At 36.3% G+C, this 15,848-nt stretch overlaps 1 protein-coding gene across 1 annotated transcript in view; it reads left to right on the plus strand.

Moving 5' to 3' along the window:
- Positions 1-15,848, plus strand: part of PPA2 (inorganic pyrophosphatase 2) — a 108,970-nt gene that overhangs the window by 47,426 nt on the left and 45,696 nt on the right. The window contains exon 7 of the mRNA XM_031943067.1: positions 6,704-6,830. Within this exon, the coding sequence (XP_031798927.1) occupies positions 6,704-6,830 (127 nt within the window). The remainder of the gene's footprint in view (positions 1-6,703; positions 6,831-15,848) is intronic.

Genomic DNA, 15,848 nt, shown 5'->3' on the forward strand with positions numbered 1-15,848 from the left:
GTATGCACACTTTGGTAACTTTTTGGGCATAATTCCAGATTCCTCTCCAGAATGGTTGGATTCATTCACAACTCCACAAACAATGCATCAGTATCCCAATTTTCCGCATCCCCTCCAACATTCATCATTAGCCAATCTGACAGGTATGTAGTGGTATCTTAGTTGTCTTAATTTTCATTTCTCAGATCAATAGTGATTTGGAATCATATCCTTTCATATGAGTAGAAGTAGTTTCAATTTCATCATCTGAAAATTGTCTGTTCATATCCCTTTGACCATTTATCAATTGGAGAATGGCTTGATTTCTTATAAATTAGAGTCAATTCTCTAATATATTTTGGAAATGAGACCTTTATCAGAACTTTAACTGTAAAAATGTTTTCCCAGTTTATTGCTTCCCTTCTAATCTTGTTTGCATTAATTTTGTTTGTGCAAAGACTTTTTAATTTGATATAATCAAAATTTTCTCTTTTGTGATCAATAATGATTTCTAGTTCTTCTTTGGTCACAAATTCCTTCCTCCTCCACAGATCTGAGAAGTAAACTATCCTATGTTCCTCTAATTTATATATAATCTCGTTCTTTATGCCTAAATCATGGACTCATTTTGATCTTATCTTGGTGTATGGTATTAAGTGTGGGTCCATGTCTAGTTTCTGCCATACTAATTTCCAATTTTCCCAGTAGTTTTTGTGAAATAGTGAATTCTTATCCCCAAAATTGGGATCTTTGGATTTGCCAAACACTAGATTGCTATAGTTATTGACTATTTTGTCCTGTGAACCTATTCCACTGAACAACTAATCTATTTCTTAGCCAATACCAAATGGTTTTGGTGACCACTGCTTTGTAATATATTATAGTTTTAGATCAAGTACAGCTAGGCCGCCTTCATTTGATTTTGTTTTTTCATTAATTCCCTTGAAATTCTTGACCTTTTGTTCTTGCATATGAACTTTGTTGTTATTTTTTCTAGGTCATTAAAATAGTTTCTTGGGAGTCTGATTGGTATAGCACTAAATAAATAGTTTAGTTTAGGTAGTATTGTCATCTTTATTATATGTGCTCGACCTATCCAAGAGCACTTAATATTTTTCCAATTGTTTAAAACTGACTTTATTCGTGTGGAAAGTGTTTTGTAATTTTGCTCATATAATTTCTGACTTTCCTTTGGTAGATAGATTCCCAAATATTTTATGCTATTGGCAGTTATTGTCAATGAAATTTCTCTTTGTATCTCTTGCTGTTGGATTTTGTTGGTGATGTATAAAAATGCTGAGGATTTATGTGGATTTATTTTGTATCCTGCAACTTTGCTAAAGTTGTGAATTATTTCTAATAGCTTTTTAGTAGAATTTCTGGGATTCTCTAAGTATACCATCATATCATCTGCAAAGAGTGTTACCTACTCTAATTCCTTTATCTCTTTCTCAACTCTTATTACCAAAGCTAGTGTTTCTAATACAATATTGAATAATAATGGTGATAGTGAGCAACTTTGTTTCACACCTGATCTTACTGGGAATGGTTCCAATTTATCCTCATTTAATATGATACTTACTGATGGTTTTAAATATATGCTCCTGACTATTTTAAGGAAAAGTCCATTTATTCCTATACTCTCAAGTGTTTTTATTAGGAATGGATGTTAGATTTTATCAAATGCGTTTTCTACATCTATTGAGATGATCATATGGTTTTTGTTAATTTGATTATTGATATAGTCAATTATGCTAATAGTTTTCCTACTATTGAACCAGCCCTGCATTCCTGGTATAAATCCTACTTAGTCATAATGAATTATCCTTGGGATGATTTTCTGTAATCTTTTTGCTAATATTTTATTTAAGAATTTAGCATCAATATTCATCAGGGAGATTGGGGTATAATTTTCTTTCTCAACCTACCTGGTTTTATCAGCACCATGTCTGTGTCATAAAAGGAATTTGGTAGGACTCCTTCAGTCCCTATTTTTTCAAATAGTTTATATAGCATTGGAGTTAATTGTTCTTTAAATATTTGATAGATTTCACATGTAAATCCGTCTGGTCCTGGGGATTTTTTCTTAGGGAGTTGATTAATAGCTTGTTTTATTTCTTTTTCTAAGATGGGACTGATTAACCAATTTACTTCTTCCTCTGTTAATCTGGGCAAGCTATATTTTTGAAGATATTTTTTCATTTCATTTAAGTTATTGAATTTATTGGCATAAAGTTGGGCAAAGTAACTCCTAATTATTGCTCTAATTTTCTCTTCATTAGTGGCGAGTTCTCTGTTTTTGTTTTTAAGACTTAACAACTTGATTTTCCTCTTTCTTTTTTTAAATCAGATTTACTAAGATTTACTCTCTATTTTGTTGGTTTTTTCATAGAACTAACTCTTAGTTTTACTAATTAATTCAATAGTTTTTTTTACTTTCAATTTTGTTAATCTCTCCTTTTATTTTTAGAATTTCAAGGTTAGTGTTTGACTGGGGTTTTTTTAATTTGTTCCTTTTCTAGCATTTTTAGTTGCAAGCCCAATTCATTGACCTCTTTCTCTATTTTATGCAAATAGGCCTCTAGAGAGATAAAATTTCCCCTTATTACCACTTTGGCTGCATCCCACACATTTTGGGGTATGACGTCTCATTATTGTCATTTTTTGGGGTGAAATTATTAATTATGTCTATAATTTGCTGTTTTACCCAATCATTCTTTAGGATGAGATTATTTAGTTTCCAATTATTTTTTATCTATTTCCCCCTGGCTTTTTATTGAATGTAATTTTCATTGCATTGTGATCTGACAAGGATCTTTTTTACTATTTCTATTTTCCTTATTTATTATTTCTGCCTTTCTGCATTTGAATTTGCAGTTTTTATGTCCTGATATATGGTCAATTTTTGTATACGTTCCATGAACTGCTGAGAAGAAGGTGTACTCCTTTCTGTCTCCATTTAGTTTTCTTCAAAGATCTATGATACCTAACTTTTCTAGTGTTCTATTTACCTCTTTGATTTCTTTCTTAATTTATTTTGTGGTTTGATTTATCTAATTCTGAGAGGGCAAGATTGAGATCTCCTACTATTATAGTTTTGCTGTCTATTTCTTCTTGCAGCTCTCTTAATTTCTCTTTTAAGATTTAGATGCTACACCACTTGGTGCATATATGTTTATTATTAATTTTGCTTCATTATCTGTGCTATCCTTTAGCAAGATATAGTGCCCTTCCTTATCTCTTTTAATTAGATCAATTTTTGCTTTTGCTTGATCTGGGATCAGGATGGCTTCCCTTGCTTTTTTAACTTCACCTGAAGCATAGTAGATTCTGCTCCAACCTTTTATCTTTCCTCTGTATGTATCGCCCTGCTTCAAGTGTGTTTCCTGCAGACAACATTTTTGTAGGATTTTGGCTTTTAATCCAGTCTGCTAACCTCTTCCTCTTTATGGGGGAGTTTACCCCATTCACATCTATGGTTAAAATTACTAATTCTGTATTACCTGCCATCTTGTTAACCCCTGCTTATGCTTTTCTCTTTTCCTTCTCCCTTACCCCCTCCCCAGTATGAAACTTATGAACACCACTTGCTTCTCACAGTCCTCCCTTTTTAGGATCCCAACCACCACCTTAGAGTTCCTCCCCCTTTCTTACCCCTTTTCCTCACAATTTCTGAATTTCCTTCCATTTAGCTTACTCCTTCCCTTTTCACTTTTCCCCTCAGCTTTTTCTTGTGCAACAAGATAACTGTATAAATATCTGTACATATATTGTATTTAACATATATTTTAACATATTTAAGATGGACTACCTGCCATCTAGGGGAAGGGGTGATGGGAAGGAGGGGAAAATTAGGAACAGAAAGTTTTGCAAGGGTCATTGTTGAAAAATTAACCCATGCATATATGTTTTATAAATAAAAAGCTTAAAAAAAAGGTTGAGCTCTGCTCCTAAGACACAGGGGAGACTATTGCAAGGGAATAGCAGTTTTTTTTATTGGCTTTCTCTGCTGATGGTTGTGTGTTGCAGATTTTTCCACTGTGCTGGTTTGGCCTGACTTAGTGCTGCCAGGGGCTCAGAATTTATTATCTGAGATTGGATTTGAAGTCTCACAGTTGGCCTGTTGAACCAAGGGCCTATTTAGCCATGACAGAGGTCCCTCCACTGTTGGTCTGTACATTGACTAAGAGCCGGCTACTAGATTCCCCATACTGTGCTTATGCTGGGATCCATTCCCTTTTCGTCCAACTGAGGCAGATCTTTTTTTGATGTTCTTCCAAGATAGTTTAAGCTGGAAAATTGTTTCACTCCAAATTTTTGTGGATTTTGTCTCTCCAGAATCTGTTTAGAGGGTTGATCTAGCATTTTTTTCTGAGAGAAACTGGGAGAATTTAGGCAAATTCCTTTCTTCTGTCTACTAACTTGGCTCCCCTTTGAGTTATTTTTTATGTTCGTCAGTCTTTATTAATTCTAGTTAACTGTGTGTGTGTGTGTGTGTGTGTGTGTGTGTGTGTGTGTATGTGTATGTATGTCTTTGTGTGTCATTTTATATTATTCAGTCTGTTGCGAAGGACTCGGGGAACTGGAATTGAGGATAAGACCCTATCTTTATTAGATTCACAGATGTCATACTAATTGCAGGAAGTTGACATGTGAGATGGCAGAATTGGGATCTAGAAAGTTCTTAGCAGGTTAGAACAATAGGCCATAACAAATAAGATGCAATTTAGTAGGAATTAAGGTAAAAATTTTTAAATTTGGGTTTGAAAATATAGTCAGGTTGGATTTGGTAAAAATTTTTAAAAAGGTCTGTACCACAATCCATAGTATGAGACAACAAGCTTTCATTGGCTTCTGAAAAAAACTAGTATGATCTCTTAGTCAACAAATATTTATTAACTGCTTACTCTGTGCCAGGCACTGTGCCAAACACTGGGAATACAAATATAAATAAAAAAGACAATCTGCCTATAAGGAGCTTACAGTCTAATGTATAGAATAAATAAGATAAAGGGAAGAAAGGACGTGGTGGTGGCAGAATGGAAGATGGAGGAGTGGGTTGAGAAAGGGATATTCCAACAAGGTTCCTTTCAGTTCTAAATAAATGATCTCAAATGCCAAGGCCAGATCTGGAGCTACTATTATTTTTTGTTGAATTGGATTGCTGGTTGATTTTATATCTGATTATATTATATATTATATCTTGAACTTGCTGGACTCACTGTTAAAGGTTTTAAAATATCAAGAAAACTACATGGGTTCAGTGAAAAGTTTAAACCAGTCTTTAACTTGAGATGGGGATGACTGAGTGAAATTTTTCACTTGGAAACTGTCTAAACTGGGAATGTGAATATGAAAGTTATGGAATTCATAGAATAAAATGTGGGATGGATCAGCAAGTACCAATCATTGACTTTTCGTTTTCTTTTCTTTTTTTTTTCCTCTTTTTTTTTTTTTTAAATAACTTTTTATTGACAGAACCCATGCCAGGGTAATTTTTACAGCATTATCTCTTGCAGTCACTTCTGTTCCGATTTTTCCCCTCCCTCGCTCCACCCCCTCCCCCAGATGGCAAGCAGTCCTATACATGTTAAATAGGTTACAGCAGATCTTGGATACAATATATGTGTGCAGAACCAAACAGTTCTCTTGTTGCTCAGGGAGAATTGGATTTAGAAGGTATAAATAACCCAGGAAGAAGAACAAAAATGCAAACAGTTTACATTCATTTCCCAGTGTTCTTTCTTTGGGTGTAGCTGCTTCTGTCCATCCTTGATCCATTGAAACTAAGTTAGATCTTCTCTTTGTCGAAGAAATCCACTTCCATCAGAATGCATCATCATACAGTATCGTTGTTGAGGTATATATATAATGATCTCCTGGTTCTGCTCATTTCACTCAGCATCAGTTCATGTAAGTCTCGCCAATCCTCTCTGTATTCATCCTGCTGGTCGTTTCTTACAGAACAATAATATTCCATAACATTCATAGACCACAATTTACTCAACCATTCTCCAATTGATGGGCATCCATTCATTTTCCAGCTTTTGGCCACTATAAACAGGGCTGCCACAAACATTTGGCACATACAGGTCCCTTTCCCTTCTTTAGTATCTCTTTGGGGTATAAGCCCAGTAGAAACACTGTTGGATCAAAGGGTATGCACAGGACTTTTCTTTTTCTTTAACTATAGACTCACGATCCAGTCTCCAAAGTTCAGACATCAAGTATTTGATGTTAGCACACTAAAGTGACTCACATTGTTTTGGTTAACAAGGGAAGCACAGCATTTTAACAACCCATAAATATGTCTGTGAGGCACTTGATTCTATGAAGGGTATACTGAGGCATGCTTTTTTTTTTTTTTAGCTTGTTTTGAATTATTATACTTTTTGTCTAAAGTCTTTTAAAAGATTTTTCATGGCTTAGGGAGACAGTATCCTGCTTCAATAGATAGAGAACTGCCCTTACAATTAGGAAGATGTGGGTTAAAGTCTTATCTCTGACATGTTGAGCACATAATCTGACCTCTCAGTGACTTAGGCAGATCTCTAAAACCTGAAGTTTTAGAGAAGGTACTGATCCATATTGGTAGTAGAAGTTCCTTTTTTGGAATTCTCTGCTTTGATGAAATTACAACAGTGGTTTAAAAAAGATTAAACAGCTCCAAATTCCTGTGTAGACTCTTCTAACATTTGTCTAATGCTGAAATTCTTCTTTGAAGGTTCGTGCTCGTGGTGAGATTATTCAGGTGAAGATTCTTGGAATTTTGGCTCTTATTGATGAGGATGAGACAGATTGGAAGTTAATTGCCATCAGTGTGGATGACCCAGAAGCCTCCAAATTCCACAGTAAGTCTTAAACCATTTCAGGAAATTAAGCCAAGTGTAAGGGTTGCATAGGAATTCTGGGAACTGAAATGAGAACTTTATTGCTTGGAGTTTATTTGATTAAAAGTCAGATTTATATAGTCTGCCTTTATTTTCTCTGCAGTAGATGAAATTCAGAAATAATCTCAAATTTTCTTTTTCTGGATTTTGCCTTCTTTTGTTAGTCCTTTCCTCCTTTGTAATAAGATGGTGTCTGACTTGTGTCATTTTGATAGGAGATACAGAAGAGAAAAGGATGCCAATAGTCAAATGATGTTTCAGACTGAATGTATATGCTCTGTATATGTATGGTTTAGGATTTATAGCTTTTAAGAGATCAAAGTGTTCTAAAAGTTGACAAGAAGTGTGATTGTAATTGTGTAATTGAAGTGTGCTTGTAAGTGTATAATTGCTCATGGGAATTTTTAAACTTCTTAGGGCAGTTTTGGGAAATAATATTGGCATATTGGCACAACCATGAAATTTCTCTCTTCTGGCAAAAGGGGAGAAGAACAATGAAAAGAAATAATATTAGAAGATACACTTAGTATTATTCCTGCTCAGGTGAGTACCTTCAGGACATTGCAGGACATGGAAGGACTCTATCCATACCATATCTCATTGTGAAGATAGATGGGCTCCTGTACTCAAAACTGTAATGATCTCAAAATTTCTTTTTCTGGACTTTTGCCTTCTTTTGTTAGTCCTTTCCTCCTTTCTCAGTACCAATCCTGTCCCTCCTGTAGGAACCAGATATCTTTTGGCTTTTCTCATTGTCTGCTAAAGTGGAACATGGTGGAGAGTCATGAATTAATATAATGCCAGTTTTTCCAGTACTCTTAGCAGTCCTCAAACAAATGATTTGAAATCAAGGTGATTACAGTTAAAAATCAAAGCAAATAACGTGAATCAATGAGATCTTTAATTACCCAAGAATTATCCACTTGGGGAAAAATCAAGTAAATGAAGGGAGCTTGTGATCTAAAAGTTGGTATGCAATTGGATGAGCCACTTGTGGAATTGGCTTATTAATACATATATCTTAAGTAGACACTATAGGGAAACAACAGATTGACTTTAGGAAGTTCCTTTTACTGAACTCAATCTTCTCTGAGATAATTCTTTCAATTATTACTATTGTATTATTTTTGTATGAATGTCATAGAAGTCAGCAATCATTAAGTGCCACTACATGTTAAGCACTGTGCTAAGCACTAGGGATGCAAAGAAAGTCAAGCACGGCCCATCCTCTCAAGAAGTTCACAATATAGTAGAGGAAACAACATGGAAACAACTTGGAACAAATAAGTTATATGCAGGTTAAATTGGGGGTTGTTTCAGAGGGAAGGCAGTAGTATTAAGGAGAAGAATTCAAGGAAGGTTTCTTTCAGAGATGAGATTTTAGCTGACATCCAGAGAAAATAAAGGGAGATAATATATCCTGTACAAGGAATGGCAAGAAAGCTAGTCTCTAAATTGTAGAGTATGTGGAAGATAATAAGATGGGAGAATATTGTAAAATTAGGAAGGGCCCAGGCTAAAAATGGACTTGAATGCCAAAAGGGAAGTTTTTCTTTTTGATCTGGGAAGTAATAAGGAAGCACTGTAGCTTATTGAATAGGTTCATGACATCTTTTGGAAGATCATTTTGATAACTGAGTAGAGGACACATTGAAGTGGGAAGAGACTTAAAGCAGGGAGACCTATCAGGAGAATATTCTAACAGTCTAGGTATGAAGTGCTAAGGGCTTGTACTATGGTGAGAACATGTCAAAAGGGAGATGAACAGGATTTGACAGCTGACTAGATATGGGGAATGAGAGAGAGTGAGGAGTTGACTGGGAAAGTGATGGGGTGCTTAATAATGGGCAAATTAAGATGAGGAGAATTTGGGAGAAAAATAATGAATTCAGCTTTGGATATGTTGAATTTAGAATGTGATTTGCATTTATAATCATGAAAAAATGCTTTAAATCACTTTTAATTAGAGAAATACAAATAACACAACTCTGAGGTACCATGTAATACTATCATTTTTGATGTGGGATAACTGGGACACTAATGCATTGTTGATGAGGTTGTGAAGGGATCCGGCCATTCTGGAGAGCAATTTGTAACTATGCTCAAAAAATTATCAAACTGTGCATACCCTTTGATACAGCAATGCTACTAAAGGGTCTGTATCCCAAAGAGATTATAAAAAAGGGAAAAAGACCCACATGTGTAAAAATGTTTTTAGCAGCTCTTTTTGTGGCAGCAAAAAAGTTAAATTGAAAAATGAGTGGGTGCCCATCAATTGGGGAATGGCTTAATAAGTTATAGTATATGAAAATAATGGAATATTATTGTTCTATAAGAAATGATGAGCACTGATTTTAGAAAAGATTGTAAAGACTTATGTGAACTGATGCTGAATGAAGCGAGTAGAACCAGGAAAATATTATACACAACAATGGCAAGATTGTGTCATGATCAACTATGATAGACAGTTCTCAGCAATTCAATGATCCAAGGCTATTCTGGTATTCTCTGGTTAGAAAATGCTATCAGTATCCAGAGAGAATTATTGAGATTGAATGTGGCTCAAAGCATACTGTTTTCACCTTTTTTTTTTCCTTGTGGTTTTTCTCTTTTGTTATTATTTTTCTCTCCCAACATGATTCATATGTAAATATGTAAAAAAAGAATATATATGCATACCCTCCCCCAAAATAAATGAAAATGTTTATTGTACATCAGTTTGAGATGTCTAATGATGGACATTTGGAGATGTGAAATTAGAGGTCAGTAGAGATGAATACTGGATAAATAGATCTGAGAGTCATCTGCATAGAGACAATAATTGAATCAATAGGAACTGATGGGATTTCTGCGCAAAATAGTATGAAAGGAGAAAAAAAGGATTTGGGACGATGATTATCAATATGTCTTGAATAAATAACCAGCAAAGATCACTGGTGGGTGTTCAGATAGGTAGGAGGAGAACCAGGCAGTGTCATGATAATCCAAAGAAAAAAGTTTCAAGGCAAAGAGCGTGATTGCCAATGTCAAAGGCAGCAGAGAAATTAAGAAGACTTAGAATTAACAAAAGGCAATTAGAATTAACAATTAAGAGATCATGGACAATTTTGGAGAGGACTATTTCAATTTGACAATCATGATAGGAGGCAGCTAGGTTGCGCAGTGGATAGAGCACCAAGCCTGAAGTCAGGAGGACCCGAGTTCAAATCTGGCTTCAGACACTTAATACTTCACACTTCCTAGCTGTGTAACCCTGGGCAAGTCACTTAACCCCAGTTGCCTCAGCAAAAACCAAAAAAAAAAAAAATCATGTCACAAACCAGACTACGAAAGAGAATGAAAAAGAGAGTGATGTGAAATGAAGAAGAGGAGAGGAGAAGAATATAATTCTTAGCTAATGACCTTTTTTTTCTCCAGTGAAATGTGAAGTAATATTTTAGCTGAGAGAGTGATGTAGAAAACCCATTGGATTTCTGAAGTGGGATGAAAATATTTGGAAAATCTTTTCTATTGAGTGGAATGGTTAATCAGTTATAGTGTGGAAGTATTGTCTTGCTACGCTGAGGAACTCTATTGAAATTACCACTATAGCAGTTAGACTATCCATCATGTCTCTTGTGAACAGTTGACCTCTCCTTCTTGTAATATAGATCTTTGATGATGTCTTCTTATATGCTGTTTGCCATATACAGGTCATTGTTGCTGCACTCCACATCAATCATATATTCTTCTGGTATTCTTTGGAGAATATATAGTTTGGGTTTCTATGATATGTTGTTCCAAGATTCATTGTCATAGGGATCAGAGCTTTAGAAATGGAAGGATCTAATAGGTTATCTAATACAATGCCCTCAATTTATCAATAAGGAAAGAGAGGTCCAGAGAGGACAATTGACTTGCCCATGTTTCCAGAGATAATAAATGACAGAACATCACTGGCTGATCCTTATGCCTGTAATTCACTCCCTATCTTCACCTCATAGAATCTCTCTTTTCCATTAAAATGCTGTTCATATATCATCATTTACATGAAGCCTTTCCTGATTCCTCTAATTGCTAGTGTTCTCCTTCCCAAACTGCCCCATATTTAACTAACTTGTTTTTATTTCCATTTTATTTATCCACAAATGAATTTGTTGTCTCCTTCATTAGAATGTGAGTTCTTTGAGAATACGGATTGTACTTGTGCCCCCATTATATAGTATGGTGTCTGTTTCATAGGCAGGGCTTAATAAATGCTTAATGATTAATTTTATATCATTCATAAATTTTTTAAAAAGCTATTATTATATTTTTACAATAATGAACAGCTTAAAAATATTTAAAACACTGAAAAGTTTCTACTAATTGATTTGTCTTTCCCATTTTCAATTCTGGGCCCAATTTATTATCTATCTTCAGCATATATCCAAGCATTCTTCCATCTTCTCTTTTCTTCCCTCTCTCAAGGTGAGGAGTGGGAATTCCTTTCAGGGACTGAGGCAAAGAAGTAGGGAATGGAAGATTGGGGGAATAATGATGCAACATTCAGGGAAGTTTGGCTGAAAGGTAAAGTGTGCAAAAGAGAATTGTGTGGAATAAGTTTGGAAAGAGTAATCCAGAATTTAAATGGTAGTGGAGTCACTTGAGATTCTTGAGCAGGAGAGTAATAAAGTGGTTAGACTTGTGTTGTAGGAAGCTCATTGAATTATTAAAAATGTCCATATACTTCGGGAGATTATTGTAGTGGTCTCCTTCCCACCAAACATTGTCCAGCTTTTTTGGGTGGAGGAAGTAGTTGGGGAGCAGAGTAACACAGGAAGGGCATATCCTTGGCCACTTCTACCTCTGCCCAGGTCTTAGCCTAAGGCTAGAAACCAGCTTATGGAAATCCTTAGACACATATTTCTACCATAGTAGAGACAATTCATTGTGGAGACCCGCAGTCAGTAGTATTGGGATTAAATATGTGAAGAGACATAATATTTTGAACTGGCTGTGAACATCAGTATTGCCCTTCCGGTGGACTACCCAAGCTGTAGGTGTCACTCAAACCCATGGTTGGGTGTGAGAAATATTATTTTTGTTGTCTTCTGTGCTTCTCTCTGGATCTCTGTTTCTGCCAAAACTATATAACACATATAATTAAATTTATTTAAGTGCAATAAAAGTGTTGTAATCACCTGTTGTAATGAATTTGCCCTTTAAGAGGAATGGGCATGTAAAATGGTTTGTTTTTTCTCCGTAGGATGTAGGATTTCATAAATGTAGGAAATTCCTTGTGAGGCAACTGCCTATCAGGAGGAAACATGTGTGGTAGAGGGAGGATTGGGTTGGAAGTCTGAGCATCTCCTTTTCCAATCTGAGGCTTGCCACTTAGCAACTGTTTAATCTTGAACAAGCTAGGAGTGGACTCTAGGATCTCAAAATTCCTTCTTGGCTTTTTATCCTTCCATGGTTTGAGCTAAGTACCTCAGATGCTTGTTGATCAACTGAAGAGGCAAGGATGAAGAGCGAGTACAATCCATACGGGGGTGGGAGAGAACAATCAATGCAAAGCTAAAGAAGTGGAAGGTGGAATACTGTTTTTGTTTGGCTGGAATGCAGACGGCGTAATGGAGTGCTATGTACATTTTATATAATATGTATATAATGTATGTAATATATAGATAAAAATGTGATCATCCTGAAAGCCAAGCTGGTGCCAGATTATGAATGGCTTTGAATGCTAAATGGGGGAGTTTGTTTTGTCTTAGAGACTTTTTTAGGGAGACACAGAAAATTTTTGAGCAGGTTTATAACTCATTCTGACTTGTGCTTAAGTACTATTCCATTGGCAGCTATGTCAAAGAAAGATTGGATGAGGAAGGGAGCTATCACTGAGGCAGAGAAACTGAGTAGAAGGCAATGCAATATTCTAGCTAAGGGCTTATGAGGACTAGAACTAGGGTAGTTGTGAGGACAAATGTGAGAAATCAATGAATTGTTTACCACAGTCAAGGCACTGTGATAAGTGCTGGAAATACAAAGAAAGTAAAAAAAAATTAGTATGTACCTTCAAGGAACTTGCATTCTAATAAAGAAGACCTATGGAAGAGATAGAATTAATTAGATTTGGCGATTGATTAGATAGGTGGGAGAATAAGGTCATTCTACTTGTGAACCTTCATAAAAAAGAGGGGTGATGATGTCCTTGAGAGAAATAAATTAAAAACCAGAATAGATTGTGGGAAATCGTTAGGATTCTTACAAGGTACTAAGATAGTGGAATTGATAGAGACAATAGTTATCTAATTTAGCCTGGTTCAGTATGATTGATCTGATCCTACAAGGAGATGTTGGGCCAGAACTTGAAACAAGGTACTAAGTGGAATTGAGGAGACGCAGTGGTTAAGTCTAGTTTGGCATTGATTTAATCCTACAACAAATAATGGTTTCCTAGTGATATAATGATTGGTGTATACTCAGTGTGGGGCATATAAGGAGGAGGTCTCAGGGCCAGAAAAGAGAAGCCCACTAGAAACTCCCGGAGGAGGACACAGATTCATTCCATCGTCCACCTTTGTTGTGGCTGAAGACTCAAGCACAAACCTTTGGATTCAGAGACAGTCAGAGAGATTCAGAAGACAGAGTTCAACCTTTTGGAACCAAAACTACAGAAGACCTCTAAGAAAGCTAACCGGGGGCCGGAGCCAAGATGGCAGAGAAGACACACGCGACTTTCTAAGCTCTTCTCTTACCCTCTTTATCAATATTATATCGAGCCTCAAAAATAGTCTTGACTGCTACAATTCGTAAAGATAAGAAGTAGAACAACTCACCGGCCGAAGAAAATCTGCAGTCTCGCCAAAAAAGGTTGGTTCCGGGGCCAGGGGGGAGATCAGCGCAGACGGGGAGAGAAATTAGGTTCTGAGGAGAGCCTCAAACTGAAAGTGAAAGCACAGATCTCTGCACAAGCCCGCAGCCCCAACCCGCAGTACGGGGCTTTTCCTTGGGGCAGTTGTGATCCTGCACGGCAGGAGTAAATAGCCCGGGTTAGCCTCCAATCTGCACAGTGGAGGGCTTGGCTTGGGGCCATAGAGCTTTTCCAGGGCTGATTTGCATCGGGCAGAGACACTGGGGCAGAGTTCGGAGCAATCTGCGGTCAGCTGCTAATACTCACAGTCCCACAAGAGGCTCCGGCCTGGGGCAGTGACACTTTCACCCCTTAGTCTCTAGCCTAGGGCAATCGCTAACCCACTCAGCCCTACTAAGCAATTTGATAGCTCAGCCAGTGCTGAATCCACTTCCTGTTGGGGGAAGGGAAGACTCACTCCGAGCACTCCCATACCTTGGAGCCGGAAATCGGTTTACATCTCTCCCTGCTCTGCAGAGGAAGCTGGTAACCCCCTTGCCTAGGAGACGTACCCTAAAGGCTTTAAAACATGAATAAAAAGATGAAAAGAACATCGACAGCTTCTATGCAGAAAAAGAGCAGGTCAGCAAACCTGAAGAGACCTCAAACAGCAAACATGCATCAGACTGTCCTCCTTTACATGATGCTCTCATAGAAGAGCCCATTAAAAGTCTCAAAAGAGAGTTAGAAGATAAATGGGGAAAGGAAAGAGAAGCCTTACAAGAGAGCAACAACTTCCTGAAATACGAATTGGAAAAAGTAAAAAAATCTCAGGAAAGTAAGAATTGTGAATTGGAAAAAATAAAGAATTCACTAGAAAGTAGGATTTGTGAATTGGAAAAGACAAAGAACTCGCAAGAAAGTAGGATCCGTGAATTGGAAAAGACAAAGAACACCCAAGAAAGTAGGATCTGTGAATTGGAAGACAAAGAACACGCAAGAAAGTAGGATCTGTGAATTGGAAAAAGAAAATAATTCACTAAAAAAAAAAATTAGTGAAATGGAAAAAAATTCCACAGACCAAAACAATACATTCAAAAACTCAATTGGACATATACAGAAAGAAGTAAAAAAAGCTAATGAAGAAAATAATTCTTTAAAAATTAGAACTGAACAAATAGAAACTAATGATTCATTGAGACAGCAAGAATCAGTCAAGCAAAAACAAAAAAATGACAAACTGGAAAAAACCATGAATTATCTACTTGCAAAAACGACAGACTTGGAAAATAGATCTAGGAGAGATAATCTGAGGATTATTGGACTTTCTGAAAACTATGATGAAAAAAAGAGCCTAGATACTATTTTACAAGAAATCATCAAAGAGAACTGCCCAGATGTAATAGAATCAGAAGGTAAAATAGGCATTGAAAGAATTCATCGAACACCTTCTGAAAGAAACCCTAAAATAAAAACCCCAAGGAATATTGTGGCAAAATTTCAGAACTATCAGATTAAGGAAAAAATTTTACAAGCAGCCAAAAAAAAACCATTTAAATACCGAGGTGCCACAATAAGGATCACCCAAGATCTGGCTGCCTCTACATTAAAGGAAAGAAGGGCCTGGAATATGATATTCCGAAAGGCACAAGAACTTGGGATGCAGCCAAGAATAAACTACCCAGCTAAGCTGAGCATTTTCTTCCAGGGAAGAAGATGGACATTTAATGAAACAAATGAATTCCATTTGTTTCTGAAGAAAAAACCAGAACTAAACAAAAAATTTGATCTCCAAGAATAGAACTCAAGAGATGCAGAAAAGGTAAAAATAACTCTTGAGAATTGTATTTCTGTTGTGGATATACAAAAAGAATACATGTATAATTTGATTGTACTGATATAACATAAAAAAGGGAAGTAGATATGGAAAAGGGATGATGGCAGAATAAGGTGGGAAGGAGGGATAAAAAGAGGGAAACCACATCCCACAAAGAGGCTAAGGAAACTTATCATATCTGAGGGAATTTAGAGAGGGGGAGGAACATTGTGTGAATCTTACTCTCATCAGAGTTGGCTCAAAGAAAAAATAATTGACATTTGTTTTAGAGAAAATTCTCTCTCGCCTCATTAAAAACGGGGGAGAGGAAAAGGGAAAAGAAAAAGAG

The sequence above is a fragment of the Sarcophilus harrisii genome, chromosome 6 (assembly GCF_902635505.1).
Source record: "Sarcophilus harrisii chromosome 6, mSarHar1.11, whole genome shotgun sequence".
Taxonomy (NCBI): Eukaryota; Metazoa; Chordata; class Mammalia; order Dasyuromorphia; family Dasyuridae; genus Sarcophilus; species Sarcophilus harrisii.